Source organism: Herpailurus yagouaroundi, unplaced genomic scaffold (genome assembly GCF_014898765.1).
Source record: "Herpailurus yagouaroundi ecotype Mexico unplaced genomic scaffold, PumYag 159, whole genome shotgun sequence".
Classification (NCBI taxonomy): Eukaryota; Metazoa; Chordata; class Mammalia; order Carnivora; family Felidae; genus Herpailurus; species Herpailurus yagouaroundi.
The window spans coordinates 22,688,482-22,706,031 of NW_024412400.1; the positions used below are offsets into that span (position 1 = coordinate 22,688,482).

General features: G+C 41.0%; 1 protein-coding gene across 1 annotated transcript in view; it reads right to left on the reverse strand.

The window, feature by feature from the left end:
- Window positions 1-17,550, reverse strand: part of KCNH8 (potassium voltage-gated channel subfamily H member 8) — a 240,191-nt gene that overhangs the window by 203,077 nt on the left and 19,564 nt on the right. The window contains exon 2 of the mRNA XM_040481114.1: window positions 2,484-2,615. Coding sequence (XP_040337048.1) covers window positions 2,484-2,615 — 132 coding nt within the window. The remainder of the gene's footprint in view (window positions 1-2,483; window positions 2,616-17,550) is intronic.

A 17,550-nucleotide genomic window follows, 5' to 3' on the forward strand; every position in this document is an offset into this window, starting at 1 on the left:
TTATAGCTCTGTTTGTGATCGAGGGGTGACTTTCCCTAAATCTGGAGCTCACAAGAGGAAGCCCACTTGCTGTAGATATACACCACATTCTCTGTTATCAGTTTTATCAGAAATCAAGGTGATATGCTGATCTCCCATCTGCCTTATTCTTAGTTCCTTCTGAGTTGGCCCAGTACTTGGGTGGAAAAAGGAGTGTTTTAATTGAGCTCTTTCAAATCCCAAGTGAGTAATTATATTTTGCTCCTTTGGTCAATTTCAGTCTTCCAAGATAGGTATTTCTCCCTTATCTACAGACATGACAGGCCTAAGACAAAGGTGATGAGTTAAATTTTATAAAACCATTACACATGATTCTCCTGCTCAAAACAAGTCAGGATGATTAAATTACTCCCTTTAAGGCAAAAAAAAAAAAAAAAAAGTAGTCATATATTACTTTTTAGTTTAGCACTTCTATCTACACACATATATAAAGGTATATGATATACACACATATATATTTAAGATGTGAATAAGAATTTTATTCAAATAATCCCTATTGCGGCATAATAGAAAATATATATTTGGTTTTTACCTCCTGCAACTGGCAAACAACTCTATAACCCTTGGAATCCCTGGGATGATGAGTATCTTTTATATGCTAATGATTGATTCGTGGCTGGGAGTCCCTACATGCTTCCATGGTGAAAGACCCAAAATCAGAGAGTTGGAACTTTCACCCCACCCCTAACCTTCTGGAAGAGGAGAGGGGCTGGGGACTGAGTTAATCACCAATGGCCAGTGATGTAATCAATCATGTCTACATAATGAAACCTCCATAAAAACTCCTGGACAGTGGGGTGTGGAAAGCTTCTGAGCTGGTAAACACACTGAGGTTCTGGGAGTGTGGCACACCCAGACAGAGCATGGCTGCTCCACCTCCCTCCTCCCCATGCCCTGCCCCATGCATCTCTTCCATTTTGTTCTTCCTGAATTGTATCCTTTGTAACCATTAAATAAAGTGTTTCCCTGAGTGCTGTGAGTTGTTCTAACAAATTACTAAATTTGAAAAGGAGGAATGTCGGGGAATCCCCAACTTTATAGCCAAATTGGACAGACGTGTACAGGTCCCCTGGACACCCAATATTTGTGACTGGTATCTGAAGTGAGGACAGTCTCGTGGGAATGAGCCCATAAGCGTGTGTAGACTGACACTAACTCTGTAGTCATCGCAGAGCTGAATTAAATGATAGGACACCCAGTTGGTGTCCAGAAAGTTGTAGAACTGGTTCTTGGTGGGGAGAAAACCCACATATTTGGTGTCGCGGTGTTGTGAGCAAATATAGTTCATACTCACCTTCTCTATTCCTACAACACACACAAAAAAACCCTAAAAACAAAATCTATGCATACTGACTCCCACGTTTTCTTTTCTCTCGCTGGACAAGCATTACATTTGCTGTAATATCCGAGTAACTTTAATTGTAAGACTGCTCTTTCCTTGTGTATGTAAATATGCCACACTGTTCAGTCATGCAAATACATAGGAAAATAGTTGTGCATTTGCAAACATTTCAGATGATGGAAGTGGGGGAAGAGGCACCACACCACGATAGTTCTCCATTTGGGTTGTCATTTAAAGAGACTTTTATATGTTTAAAACACTCACATATGTGTTTTAAATGAGTTGAAATAAAAGAGTTCATTCTGAGCAAGTCATAATTCTTGAGATGTCAGATAGTCGGTTCTCATAAAGAACTTCACACATAGGAGGTCCCTTGCAATGACAATCGTTTATTCTCTGGTCACCAAAGTATGTAATCCTACCCCTGTTTAAATGAAATAATATCAACATTTTTTTCAGTGCCAGTTTTTGTCAGCTTGCACAAATTTTAAGGAATTTCTTAACAAGTATAAACCAGAAGGTAAAAGGAAAGCAAGATAAAATCGTAGAATCCTTTAAAGATCATTGAAAAGCTTGTCTGTGCCTTAAAACAAATCATGATAGTGTTATGTACGATAAGATACAGAAACACATTTGTCTGCAGCAATCCACTCTAGCAACCGCTAAACACTGGATTCTTAATTTTGCACGTGAAATTTTCACGTCTAAATTTTGAGCCACTGCACTTTAGATGAAACTGAGAGAGGGATTTTTAATCACATCATTTTGACTTCACTCATTGCTATCGATTAATATTTTTCCCTAATAAAATAATGTGGTGTGACTCTTTATATTCTAAACTGTTTTTCCATCTTTATCTTATTTGCATAGGAATATGAACTTCTGGTTCCTGTCAAATGAGTCTTTATTACAAAGACAAGGATGTAAATTCATGTGAGTCTCTGTGATTTTGGAATAGGCACCAAGCGCTAACTGCTAACAGTTATGAATATTTATCGGTTGCTGTTATTAAAAAGACAATTTTTTTTCCTCCTAGAGATTCTGAGTAAACAATTTCAAAATGTTACTCCATCTGTCAATGTTTTCTGAAAACAGTACCAACCTTCTTTTTTATCTTCTGGAGTAATCTTCACTTTTGTATCTGTTATGTCTTTGAATGAGGCCAGAAAAAGTACCACATCTCCTTTCTCATTCTTTATAGGAACAATATCCAATAGGCACCAAAATGGAGACCCTGCAACAGTAATAAAAATACAAATCAACCACTGCCTCGTGTTTTTTCTATGAAAATCTCAATCACTAGTGGTGCAGTTAATAAAGTCCTTACTGTTTTCTTCTATCCCACACCTCCCCTCCAAAATCTTAAAAATGTCAGTTGTCAGATTCCATAAATGTCTAGCCCATATGCATATCTCTTCATTCCCAAATGAAATGCTTTCTTTGAAAATAAGGCTGTATTTTAAACAAAACCACTTGTCTGTGCTGAGATATTTCTGCTTATGTAATTCAAAATGTATTTCTTTTTTGAACTTGTTGATGTTGAAACAGTCCGCTCTATGAAACATTGCCCCTTCCCACCCCCAACACACACGGGTTGCTAAAATAAAGACCTTTGTTTGGTATGAGATTGCTAGAGGTTTATTTAGTCAATTTAAAAATCAACGATTGTCCACCAGAACGGCTAAAGCTGTTAAAAAAAAAAAAAAGATGAAAAATACCAAGTTTGGGGGGAAATGCATAGTCACTTAAACTCTCCTACATTGTTGGCTGGTTGCAAATTAGTATCTATACTGTAAAAATTGTACAACAGCATTAAGATATATTCCCACAATACAAAATTACGCAGCAATGTGAATAAGAGTTATACAATAACTGACAATCAGATGGATGGATATCCCTAACATCATAATGAGCAGAATGCATATATATTAAGTACAAAAACAGGCAAAACTCATCTACAGTGTTAAACTCATCTACAGTCAGGATGGTGGTCTGGGAGATGGTGACTAGAAAGAAGGGGACACAGGTGGGGCACCTGGGTGGCTCAGTAATTTAGGAGTCCGACTTCGGCTCAGGTCATGATCTCATAGTTCGTGAGTTCGAGGCGCGCGAGCGGTGCTGACAGCTCAGAGCCTGGAACCTGCTTCTGTATCTCGCTCTCTCTCTCCCCCTCCCCCCTTCAAAAATAAGTAAACATTGAAATAGAAAAACTAAAAAAAAAAAAAAAAAAGAAGGGGACACAGGTCCTAGAGATCTGGTATGCTGGTCATGTTCTGCTTTATGATCTTTCTGTTGCTTCCATCGGAGTGTTTAGTTTTTGCAAACCCATCAAACTCCATGTATGCATGTGTATTTTTCAGTAGGTGTATATTACTTCAAAAGCGTATTTTAAAAAGCGATAAGTTCAATTCTATTTTTCCAGCAAAAGAACCCTGAGAAATAATATTAGCAGCTTCAAGTTCAAACCTAAGGCTCATATTTTGAAATGTTTTTATATATATTAAAATATACATTTTAAGACTATATTAAAGTTCTCATACTAGATTTCCTCCTAAAAAACATTTCCGGGCAAAAAAAAATTGAAAGTGGCAAAAAAGTTATTATGTGCTTAAACACAAAACTATTAATCTATTCACACATATTTTTTCCATCATTTTTCTTTTGATGAGCAAAAAAAATCCCTCAATACTGTGAATTTCCATCTTATATGGGAGTTGATTTCACAGTTGGGTATAAGACAAAAATAACAGTCAGAAATACCCTCGATATTTTAAGTTGTTTTGTATATACTGTATTAGATCTCACAGTTTCCAACACAGCTGATGTATCCATCCAGCCTCGGAATCTGTCACAGATAAAGGAGCTGATACAGAGGCCATCTGACAAAAAGATCACATTTTGTTTTAGCTGCTACTGTACTTTTTGAAAAGTGTGGTTGAATGCACATGCAATAAACACGAGTACGATGTGCTTCCACTGTATAAAGGATGCATGGAATATGTACCTGTCCCAATGGATCCTCCTAAATAGCTTCAGCATCATAAGTCGGAAGTTCCTCCCTGTCCTTCGGACTCAGATCTATAGTTTCCTTTCATTCGTCTTCCCAAATATCTATGCCACAGCAATTCTATTTCAACACCACATCACCAGGCGGGAGCGGGATCTAACCATACCTCCAACATTAACTAGCTCCGGACCATGGGGGAGTCAATTAACTTCTCTTCTCCAATTAACTTGGTTCCCTCAATTGTAATATCCTCATATCCTTCACTCCAGTGATGCGTAGAGTAACCCAAACACCATGAGACAATACATCAACTCTATTGTCTACAACTAATGGGGAAACCTCATCAATGAGCCGTACTCCTGGCCAAACACTACTATCCCCATTATCCCAGGATGGCTCTTAATTCAATTTTTTTCTATAGCCACCATTTCCAGTTGGGAGCGGTTTGTGCTAATGCTGTAGCTATGGTAGGAACGAAAAGAATCATCAGGGCAAGCTGTCAACCAGACCTCGGACATATTAATAGCAGGGACCTGGGAAAGAATATGAATCTGATAGTCGGATCACATTTTTAAAGCATCTCTGTCACTTGTCTTGCAAAAAACATCACCCAAATCAGAACAGAGGCTATTATTTTTCCCGAAAATACATTTTATCTATGCACTCAGACAAGCCTCATTATTGTCTCCACAGAGCCTTTGCACAGGTGCACCAAAGTATTTTAGAGAGAGGCGAAAGCATTATCAGGTGAGAGCCAAGCAAAGAGCTGCCAAATGTCAATATTCTCGAATCAGCACAGCAGTCATTTTACATGGTGTTCTGAGAGTGTTGAAAGAGCACTTTGAGATCTATCTTTTAAGTGAGATGTAATCTTTGACATTTTATAAATTCAGTAAAAGTCCATTAACACGGGTCCTTTTAAATTCAGATTTTTGTAATAATTTGGCACGGACTAGGCTGACGTCTGCCTTCCCATTGCATATATGACAAAAAAATGTGTAGAGGCGTGTATCTCAGAGATACTGCAGGTTTGGTTCCAGACCACCCCAAAAAAGTAAATATCACAATAAAGTGGGTTAAATGAATTGTTTTTGATTCCCAGGGCATATACAAGTTATGCTCACGCTATACAGTAGTCTATTAAGTGTGCAATAGCACGGTGTTTAAAAATGCAAAGTACACGCTTTAATTAAAAATACTTAATTTCTTTCAAATACGCTAACCATCATCTGAAGGCTCAATGAGTTGTAATCCTTTTGCTGGAGGGTATTTGCCTTGATGTTGATGGCTGCTGACTGCTCAAGGGAGGGTGGTTGCTGCAAGTTGGAGTGGCTGTGGCAATTTCTTAAAAAAAGAAAACAATGAGTTTGCCATATCAATTGAGTCTTCCTTTCATGAACGATTTCTCTGTAGCACGTGATGCTATTTGATAGCACTTTACCCGCAGAACTTCTTTCAAAATTGGAGTCAATCCCCTCAAGCCCTACTACAGCTCTATCAACTAAGTTTATGTGATACTCTAAATCTTTTGTCGTTATTTCAGCAATATTCCCAGCATCTGCACCAGGAGTAGATTCATCTCAAGAAACACTTTCTTTGCTCATCCTAAGAAGCAAGTCCTCATCTGTTCAAGTTTTATCATGAGATTGCAGCCATTCAGTCACAGCTTCAGGCTCCACTTGTAATTCTAATTCTCTTGCTATTTCCACCATATCTGCAGTGACTTCCCCACTGAAGTCTGGAACCTATCAAAGGCATCCATGAAAATTGGAATCAACTTCTTCCAAACTCCTGTTAATAGCGATATTTTGGGGGTGCCTGAGTGGCTCAGTCAGGCATCCGACTTCAGCTCAGGTCATGATCCCACAGCTCGTGAGTTCAAGCCCCACGTCGGGCTCTGTGCTGACAGCTCGGAGCCTGGAGCCTGCTTCGAACTCTGTGTCTCCCTCTCTGTCTACCCCTTCCCCACTTGCACTCTCTTTCTCTCTCAAAGATAAATAAACATTAAAAACACGTATTAAAATAGTGATGTTTTGACCTCTTCCATGAAACACAAATGTTCTTAAAGGCATCTAAAATGGTGAATTCTTTCCAGGAGGTTTTCAATTTACTCTTTCCAGGTACATCAGAAGAATCACTATCTATGGCAGCTATAGTTTTATAAAATGGGTTTCTTAAATAGTAAGACTTAAGTCAAAATTGCTCCTTGATACATGGGCTGCAGAATGGACATTGTGTTAGCAGGCATGAAAACTACATTAATCTCACTGTACATTTCCATCAGAGTTCTTAGATGAACAGCTGCATCACTAATGACCAGTAATATTTTGAAAGGAATCCTTTTTCGGGGCACCTGGGTGGCACAGTCGGTTAAGCGTCCGACTTCAGCCAGGTCACAATCTCGCGGTCCGTGAGTTCGAGCCCCGCGTCAGGCTCTGGGCTGATGGCTTGGAGCCTGGAGCCTGTTTCCGATTCTGTGTCTCCCTCTCTCTCTGCCCCTCCCCCGTTCATGCTCTGTCTCTCTCTGTCCCAAAAAAAATAAATAAACGTTGGAAAAAAAAAAAAAGAAAGGAATCCTTTTTCTAGAAGTACCAACCGTGGGTTTAAAATTAAAACAGGTTATAAACATCGGTTGTAAACAGATGTGCTATCATCCAGGCTTTGTGGTTCCATGTACAGAGCACAGGCAGAGTAGACCTAGCATAATTCTCAAGAGCCCTAGGATTTTTGAAATGGTCGATGAGCACTGGTTTCAACTAAAAGTCACCTGCTACATTAACCCCTAACAAGAGAGTCAGTCTATCTTTTGAAGCTCTGAAACCAGCCATTGACCTTTCCTCACCAGCTATGAAAATCCTAGATGGCACCTTTTTCCAATGGAAGGCTGTGTCACCTACATTGAACATGTGTCATTTAGTGGAGCCACCTTCATCTTCTGGGTCACTTGCTGCAGCTTCTCCATCAGCACATGCTTCTTCACCTTGCCGCCTTCTGTTATGGAGAAGGCTTCTTTCCTTAAACCTCATGAACCAATCTCCGCTGGCTTCAAACTCTTCTTCTGAGTTTCCTCACCTCTCAGCGTTCATAGACTTGAAGAGAGTTAAGGTCTTGTTCTTGTTTAGATTTTGGCTTAAGGGAATGCTGTGGTTGCTTTGATCTTCTATTGAGACCACTCGAACTTTCTCCATATCAGCAATGAGGCTGTTTCTCTTTCTTATGATTCTTGTGTTCACTGGAGCAGCACTTTTAATTTTCTTGAAGAACCTCTGTGCATTCCCAACTTGGCTATTTGGCACAAGAACCCTAGCTTTTGGCCTGTTTTGACTTTCAACATGCCTTCCTCACTCGGCTTAACCATTTCTAGCTTTTGATTGAAAGTGAGAGATGTGCAACTTTTCCTTTCACATGAACACTTGGAGGCCACTGCAGGGTTATTAATTGGCCTGATTTCAATATTGCTGTGTCTCAGGGAATAGTGGGGCCCAAGGAATGAGAGAGAGATGGGGAAGAGCCCGTTGGTAGAGCAGTCAAAACACACACATTTATTGATTTAAGTTGGCTGTCTTCTATGGGCACAGTTGGTGGTGCCCCCAAACAATTAGAATAGTAATAACAAAGCTCACTGATCACAGATCACCATAACAACTATAATAATAATGAAAAAGTCGGAAATAGCGAGAGAATTACCAAAATGTGACACACACACACACCAAGTGAGCAAATGTTGGGAAAACAGCTCCAATAGACTTGCTCTATGCAGGGCTGCTACAAGCCTTCAATTTGTGAAAAACACAGCACAATCAAGTAAAGCACGATAAAAGGAGGTATGCCTATATGAGGGAAACAGTATAAGGGAGATATAGGCCTATTTCCTTCTTCCTTCCCTTCCCTTCTTCCTTTCTTCTTTCAATTGCTCTTTCAGATTGATCCACACCGATTGCCTTATAAATACGATGTTAGCTGGGGCGCCTGGGTGGCTCAGTTGATCAAGCATCTGACTTTGGCTCAGGTCACCATCTCATGGTTTATGAGTTCGAGCCCCACAACGGGCTCTCTGCTGTCAACACAGAGCCTGCTTCAGATCCTCTGTCCCCCTCCCTCTCTACTCATGACCTGCTTGCATGCTCTCTCTCTCTCTCTCTCAAAAATAAATACTTAAATAAATGAAGAAGTAGCATGGGAGGAGGAACTATAAAAAAAAATGACGTTAGCCACGCCTAACATTAGAAAGCAAAACATTTTCCACTTGCTTCTTCCACAAAAAGAGGACAGATGCAAAGCCTTGCCAAGCAAATTCAAAGCAAGACCCCCCACACTTAATTTGCTCACTTATCCATCCTTTCCCTGCTTTCCTAAATCTCTCTACCAGGACCTCTGTCCTAGCTCTGTGACAAAATCTCTATCCTTGCATGACTATCATAATTCAAAGCTATTCCCCAAGGTCGGCCCCTTCCTCTTTTACCCATGGGCACAGTAATGATCGTGCAACATCTTTCAGTCAGCAGTAAGTTGGGCCCGGTGCAATAAATCTCTCTTAGGGTTAAGGTGGGAGGCAGCACACCCTTCAGCCTAAAACCCAGAGATGTGAAGGATTCTTAAAAACAGGTTAGAGGGCAGAAATCTTATGTCAATTTTAAGTTCTTCTGTGTATAGCAGCAGTAATTATCATGTGGGTTGGTGAGTGTTAAAACAGATGAGGTTCTGCCAGGATTTAAGTTAATAACACCTTTGACTTCCATGGATAAATACAATTCATGGGGAGAAAAGAGGGTTTATACCCTATATGGTAAAATGTATTTTCGGAATTGCATAAATAATTACACAGAGCTTAATTCCGGTGGAATGTCCCATGTGTCCCATTTTGGCACTTCCTTTTTCTCAGTTGGGACACAAGTGTATTGGAGAATTTGACTTGCTAGTATTTACAATTTTAAGAAGACTGATGTGTTTTCTACACAGCCCCCAAAGATTCTACTTGGCAAGAAGTAAAAACGAATGATAAGGTTTCCGGTATGAATTCAAGGCTCAATAACTTAATATAAGGAGGTACAGATATAAAGCAAATTGAGTTGTGAGTTGTTCCCTTCTCTGTAATGTCTATGCTGTCATGATGAGCTTACAAATTGCCTTTCCCCATAGAAGGTCAGTAGCAGAAAGTGGGATGTGGACCCTCTGCATATCCTCACGTTTCTTAAGTAAGACATTGCTTGGATTTCAACGAGAAATATGTGTGATGTTTAGCTTTTAAAATTATTACTACAATCCTATAATATCCTAAATGTTAACAGCATCAATGTCATGTGACTGAAACATTTTCAGGTGCTCTTCATATTTCGCATCAACTCTGTTGAGCCTTATTCCTAACAACCATTGTCTCAGTGCTACTTACTCGATGATGGGGTGACAGGTTTGACACTTTTTTTAGAAATTAGTCCATGGGGTGAAAGACCTAAATATGAGTCTGGAAACCATCGAAATCCTAGAGGAGAACACAGGAAGCAACTTCTTTGACGTTCGCTGCAGCACCTTCTTACTAGACACATCGCCATAGGCAAGGGAAACTAAAGCAAAAATGAACTATTGGGGCTTCATCAAGCTAAAAACCTTCAGGGGTGCCTGGGTGGTTCAGTTGGTTAAGCATCCAACTTCAGCTCAGGTCATGATCTCATGGTTTGTGAGTTCAAGCTGTGCACTTGAGGCACCTGGCTGGCTCAGTTGGTGGAGCATGTGACTTTTGATCTCAAGAGTCATGAGTTCAATGACTACTTTGGGCATAGAGATTGCTTAAAAATAAATAAATAAGGGGCACCTGGGTGGCTCAGTCAGTTAAGCATCTGACTTCGGCTCAGGTCATGATCTCATAGTTCATGAGTTCAAGCCCCATGTCAGGTTCTATGCTGACAGCTCAGAGCCTGGAGCCTGCTTCGGATTCTGTGTCTCCCTCTCTCTCTGCCCCTCCCTAACCTGTGCTCTGTCTCTCTCTGTCTCTCAAAAAATAAATAAATGTGAAAACAAAACTTTTAAAAAAGACAAAAATCTTCTGCACAGCGAAGGAAACAATCAACAAAAGTAAAAGGCAACTGGTGGAATAGGAGAAGATATATTTCCAAATGACATATCTGACAAAAGGTTAGTATCCAAAATCTATAAAGAACTTATCAACCTCAACATCCAAAAAAACAAATACCCAATTAAGAAATGAGCAGAGTACACAAACAGACACTTTTCCAAAGAAGACATACAGGGGCACCTGGGTGGCTCAGTCAGTTAAACGTCTGACTTCAGCTCAGGTCTGATCTCACAGTCTGTGAGCTCGAGCCTTGCGTCGGGCTCTGTGTTGACAGCTCAGAGCCTGGAGCCTGCTTCAGATTCTGTGTCTCCCTCTCTCTCTGCCCCTCCCCCACTCTCACTCTGTCTCTCTCTCTCTCTCTCTCTCTCAAAAATAAACATTAAAAAAAAGGGGGGAGGTACCCAGGTGGCTCAGTCGGTTAAGCATCCGACTTCGGCTCAGGTCATGATCTCACGGCTGGTGGGTTCAAGCCCCGCATCAGGTTCTGAGCTGACAGCTTGGAGTCTGGAGCCTGCTTTGGATTTTGTGTCTCCCTTTCCCTCTGCCCCTCCCCCATTCATGCTCTGTCTCTCTCTGTCTCTCAAAAACTGAATAGAAAGTTAAAAAAAAATTAAAAAAAAAGAAGACGTACAGATGGTTAACAGACACATGAAAAGATGCTCAACATCGCTCATCATCAGGGAAATACTGATCAAAACCACAACGAGATACCACCTCCTACCTGTCAGAATGGCTAAAATTAACAACACAGGAAACAACAGGTGTCGGCGAGGATGCAGAGAAAGGGGAACCCTCTTGCACTGTTGGTGGGAATGCAAACTGGAGCAGCCGCTCTAGAGAACAGTATGCAGGTTCCTCAAAATAAATAATAAAAATAGAACTACCCTACAATCCAGCTATTGCACTACTAGGTACTTACCCAAAGGATACAAAAATACAGATTCAAAGGGGTGCATGCACCAATGTTTATAGTAGCAGCAGCAGCAATAGCCAAACTATGGAGAGAGCCCAAATGTCCACTGACTGATTAATGGATAAAGGTGTGGTACACACACACACACACACACACACACACACACACACTGGAATATTACTCAGCCATCAAAAAGAATAAAATCTTCCCATTTGCAACAATGTGCATGGAGTTAGAATGCCAAATGAAGTAAGTCAATCAGAAAGGCAAATACCATATGATTTCACTCATATGTGGAATTTAAGAAACAGAAGAGATGAACATATGGGAGGAGGAAAAAAGAGGAGAGAGAGAAACAAACCAAAAGAGACTCTTAATGATGGAGAAAAACTGAGAGTTGATGGAGGGAGGTGGGTGTGGGATGGGCTGGATGGGTGATGGGTATTAAGGGAGGCTGGGGCACCTGGATGGCTCAGTTGGTTGAGTGTCTGACTTCGGCTCAGGTCATGATCTCGCAGCTCGTGAGTTCGAGCCCCATGTCGGGCTCTGTGCTGACTGAGCCTGGAGGCTGCAGTGGATTCTGTGTCTCCCTCTCTCTCTGCCCCTCCCCCGATTATGCTCTGTCTGTCTGTCTCTCTCTCTCTCAAAAATAAGTAAAAGCATTATAAAAATTCTCCTTCTCCCTCTCTGTGCCCCTTCCCTCTTCAAAAAAATAAATAAAAACTTTTTTAGAAAAGGAGGGCATTTGTTGTGATGAGCACTGAGTATTGTATGTAAGTGATGACTCACTGATTTCAACTCCATTAAAAGAAAAGAAAAGAAGGAAGAAAGAAATTAGTCCAGGGGGTACATATATTGTGGTTGGGGTGGGAGAGGGGCTGTGGATGGGTAAACAAGGCTACTGCTGATGGTGATGGGTGATGGGACACTTATATCTGTAGCAGAACGGGTGCAGCAGTAATGGGAGTACCAACGGAGTCTATCATTGAGCTCTTACCTGCCCTTCCTCTTTACTACACTTGCTACTGCCTTGTTCCAGCTTTAATCATCTCTCACCCACTCTTCAAAAGGGTTCTTCCTGTCTTTAGGTTTCCTCCCATGCTGCTTCCAGTAAGTTGTGAAAATATAGGGTATCAATTGAAAACACCCAATGGCTTTTCACTGCTTACTTAAAATATTAGCATAACATTCCAGATTCTTTTTTTTTTTTTTAACGTTTATTTATTTTTGAGACAGAGAGAGACAGAGCATGAAAGGGGGTGGGTCAGAGAGAGGGAGAAACAGAATCTGAAACAGGCTCCAGGCTCTGAGCTGTCAGCACAGAGCCCGACACGGGGCTTGAACTCACGGACTGCGAGATCATGACCTGAGCTGAAGTCAGCCGCTTAACCGACTGAGCCACCCAGGCGCCCCAACATTCCAGATTCTGTACCAATATGGAAGATCTATTTTCAAGGGACTAGGGAAAAAAAAAAAAACAACAGGGATGGGATGGATAGTGTGAAGAGGTGAACTCAAGGGAGGGGTCACATTAAAAGGAAGTCCTCTGAAGTACCCAGAGCTGCATGAAGGACAAGCCCGACAGCAGGCTCACCAGCTCTTCTTGGCATTTGCTCTACACCAAGGGATGAAAGCAAGGATTCTTTGGTGAAATATCTGGTAAAGGCTTTACCCTACCTGCAGGGCACAATCCTCTGAGGGCCATCCACCTCTAGTGCAGCCCATACGTGTTTCAAGTCTTTGTTGTGTCCCCTCTGGATTTGCCTGCATGGACACCCTTCCTCCACATGCCCCAGGATCTTGGTGAGGCAAAGTAAAGGGCACTGGGGCCCTTATACCTCGTGTAACAGCTGAGGGTAGAGTGGAGCTGGTGGGAGATGAATAGAACCAGCTGGAGACCCCGTGAGCTGGGCAGGAGCTAAATGGTACCTTTCATTTCAATATTTAATGAAAAAGGAAGTTCCAGAAAAGTTTTTTAAGTTTGTTTCTGTATAGAAAAAAAAAAGACTGGTAAAATTCACCCAAAACATTAATAGTGGGGGATTGTGAAACTATAGTTGCTTCTTTTTTCCTTTCTTCTCGGGATCCTTATTTGCAGTTTTTCTAGAATTCAGCATAAAGGAATATATAGTGGGATTCTGGCAACTCTAGAAGTAAGAAATGGAAGAAGTTCAAGACTGGGCAATCAGAGTGATGAGATCTTATTTCTGGGGAGCTCGCTTTTTACATAGTCCCATGATTTAAGTTTTGATAGCTGGGGCACCTGGATGGCTCAGTTGGTTGAGTGTGACTTCGGCTCAGGTCACAATCTCACAGTTCATGGTTTTGAGCCCTGCATCGGGCTCTGTGCTGACAGCTTGGAGCCTGGGTCCTGCTTCAGATTCTCTGTCTCCGTCTCTGTCTCTCCCTCTCTCTGCCCCTCCCCAGCTTGTGTTCTCTCTCTTTCTCAAAAATAAACACATTAAAATAAAAAGTTTTAACAGACATCCCAAGGATAGCTGAAAAAGGAAGATGGGGGGGGGGGCAGAAGAAAAAGAAAGAGAGAAACGAAGGCAATCAAATCCAGCAATGCTTAACTGACTTGAATGTGCCAAGTTTTGGGTTTTTTTTCCCCCCCTTTCCATTTTGTTCCAAGTTCCTTTTCTCCTTAAATAAAAACCGTATTCCTCTCCCAGGGGTACGTATAGCTCTCTTTAGGAAATCTCTAATCATTAGGAAAAAGAAGAGCTTGGAAACTTGAGATCTAAAAAAATACACCCAACATGTGCTTTTATCAATAGTTGTACCAACCTTGCTCAACAAATCATTGAGTATATCATTGATCAGTAGAGCTCTTACTTGCTTTAAGAAAACCAAACTGCTTCTGGCGATAAACATAGATAATTGCTACCTAGAACTGAAAAGATTTTCCACATATGGTTAAACACAAATTCAGCAGGGAGAAGTGTAGAGGGGGAGCCAGGTCAAATGGGTACTGCCTAATGAAAAAGAGAGGTAAAGGGGTCCTGATGATGTAAACAATACAATGCATACAGCAAGAGCCTAGTAGTAGCTGTCACTTATTAAGGTCCCATCATGTGTCAGACACTATGCCACATGCTTTACATGTATTAAACCTGAACTTCTCACCAATCAACCTGACCAATATTTTACCAAACTGAACTACATTTTACAAATGTGGACATTGAGATATGCGGTATTTTCTTCAAGATCCCGCAGCTGTTAAGCGCCAAAGGGATGAATTTAAACACAAGTCTGAGTTTGATTTTCTAATTTTGCTTTATATAATATTCTGGGAATGATCTTATTCTATAAGCAGTGCTTCGGGGATTGAGTTTCGCTGCCGTTTAATTTTTCTTCCCATGCCCTGGGACATCATGGAACAGATGCTTTCTTAAATGCCATATCGTAAGAGAAAAAAAATGAAAACCTTAGGATAATCGACAAATTTCTCTGTCAGCCAAGGTTAAGAGTGGAACTTCTTTTTGAAACAAGAGTCGGCTACTTCCGTTTAAGACTGGCCCGCATCCTTCATGACATACACGTGGCCCTAACTCTTCAACGTGCTTCCATATCTAATGAGAGACTGGGATCCGAAAACCACCACTGGGGCTGCTTTCAGTCCCCGTGTTGAGACGGAGACAATGTACTCAAAAAAGCTTCCCGATTCAAGTTTTTAAGGGTAGTAACCTAAGTTGCTAATGTATGTTGCACCATATCCTCTCCTCATTCATAAAGCGTTTGCCTGACACATCCTCCCAATGTTGTTGTTTCTTGCTTTCTTAGGAAGCTTCAGAAATGGCGATCTCCATACCATGGCAGCCCTAGGTAGGACACACAATGACATCCCCTGGACTCGTCTCTTCTAAGACTAGAACAAACAAAGAGCACTCAGGTACTCAGCCGAAATCAACGCTGGGCCTTGGCTCTCTGTATCAATAATCCTCTGGGGGAAAGAAGGCCAAATGTGAAGGATGATTGTTCGTGAGCAGAAAAATGTCTGATCCAACAGGCTTCGCTTCCTGACTGCTACTTGTAAGCTACTTCCTTCTGAGAACAAGACACTGAAGCAGACTTGCTCCCTTGATACCTGACTTTAAGAAAAGCAATTTAAGATTTATTCAAACTTGCTGTTGTTCAGTGAAAAAGAACTTGCTTTAAATGAGAATTCGAGGATCAAGTGAACTCTAATTGCACAAGGCTTTAGTTGGAGGAATCTATGGTCTTTTGGAGGCAATGGGAATGATTGTTGGGGTCAATAATAATCATAATGTCCACATGGATTCAGTATGGGAAAAGGGGTCTGGGACTCTAGGCCTTCTTATTTAGGACCTGAAAGAAAATATTTGGAGATTAAATTGCAAGCAACTGGAAATAAAGATAGTCACTTATTCAACAAATATTTATTGAGTGCCCTCCATGGCTGAAAACTGTTTTAAGTGTTTGGATACAACACAACAGTAAACAAGACAGAACAGATCTCTGTCCTGTGCCTCAAGAGAACTTATACTCTGGTCTGGAGAGAAAACCAATGATAAACCATCGTCTACTTTATTGGAAGATTTCAAATGCTACAAGAACAGCAATAAGAGCAAAAGAAGGATAAAGAATGTGGGAAAGGGGGGATAATAATTTTAGGGAATTGTTCCTGAAAGTGCTAGTTAATATTGCTTTTGAATATTAATGACTATTTGTGTGCTATATTGAAGGTCCTCTTAGAAGCAAATGATGAGAAGGCCATGACGCAGGTCTCAAGTCAAGCAAAGGAGAAAGGGGAGGAAGAAGAATTGGACAAGAGCACCGTAGACCGCGGCACAGCTGTGAGGAAAGTTCACCAAGGTGATCAGGGACTCACCCAGCCAAGGTGCCCATCAGGGCAGTTCCGTATCTCCCAGGAACAGAACTGGTCACCATCCAGTTTGCACCCGACTGCTTCCCTCGGTCATTGGGTGGAAGCTGCCCATAGAAAGTTTGGCCTCTGTGCCAACACAGTGAAACAATTTCAGAGCACAGCAGCTGGGGCCATTGGCCAGTTACTATCCTGTAATCAGACATATGAGATGCACGTTCTCATGGCTGCCGCAATTAGTTGAGTAGATTATCTCACATTTTTGGCAGAACAGCATCCATGCCCTTCCTCTTGTCACTAAAAACCTCCGTATTCGACCAGAAACCAAAACACCCCTCTGCATGTGGCCCTGGTAGAACCATCAAAACCCCGTGCTCTGACTCACCCTCACAGGAGGGAGGGGCAAAGTGTCCACACTGGACCAATGAGTCTTTCTCTACTGGTAGTTTTGATCATGAACAGAGATCAAGATCAAAAATGGAGGAAGCAGATTCATTGAACAATGAAGGCCAGAAAAATCCTTCCAGTTACTCCTGCTACCTAGACCTTACAAAACAGTACTGCTTCCTGCCTGTTTCAAAAGCTGGTTGCTCATTACTTTCTTTGCTTCTATAAGTTGTAATATATATTGCTAATAAATGAGTATTTTTGCAGAAGACAACCAGAATCAATCTGTGTTGCTTATGAGGAACCCTAATTACAAAAATGATATATTTAGAAAACGAGTCAAGGTATAGTGGAAAGAATGCACAGTTTAGATGACCTCGCATGTGGTCGAGTCCTAGATTCTTCATTTACTCACTGAGTATACCCAGATATAATTTTTACACCTGTCTGCACCACATGTGCATCTTGGACATATGACCACATCTCATGGTTAAGAGCTTTGAAGAGGCCAAAATATGCAAAAGCATTTTATACTTTTTTGACTAGTTCTATAAATTAAGGACTTTACCTGTACACGTAATGCTTTCATTCTTTATTAAAAAAACAATCAAGCTTACCTATGGCTCAACATTAATACTTGTTAAAGCAAGGTGATGGTACAGGGTGGGTACTGGTTATAAATATCTCTGTGCATATATATGAAACATTTCATTTTTTTTTTTAATTAAGGAAACGCTTATTACTTTGGAAAATGGAGAATTAGTCAGCATTTATTTGAACATCTAAGCTAGTATTAAGTTGTAACATACAGTCAGCTTAGATTGCTGGGGTTGACAAAAGATCTTTTGGATGATGAGATGGAACTCTTTACTGGAAAGCTGAAAATCCTGAGTTCAGAGCAGTTGAGTAAACCATTCAGAATGATTAATGTTAATTGTCACAA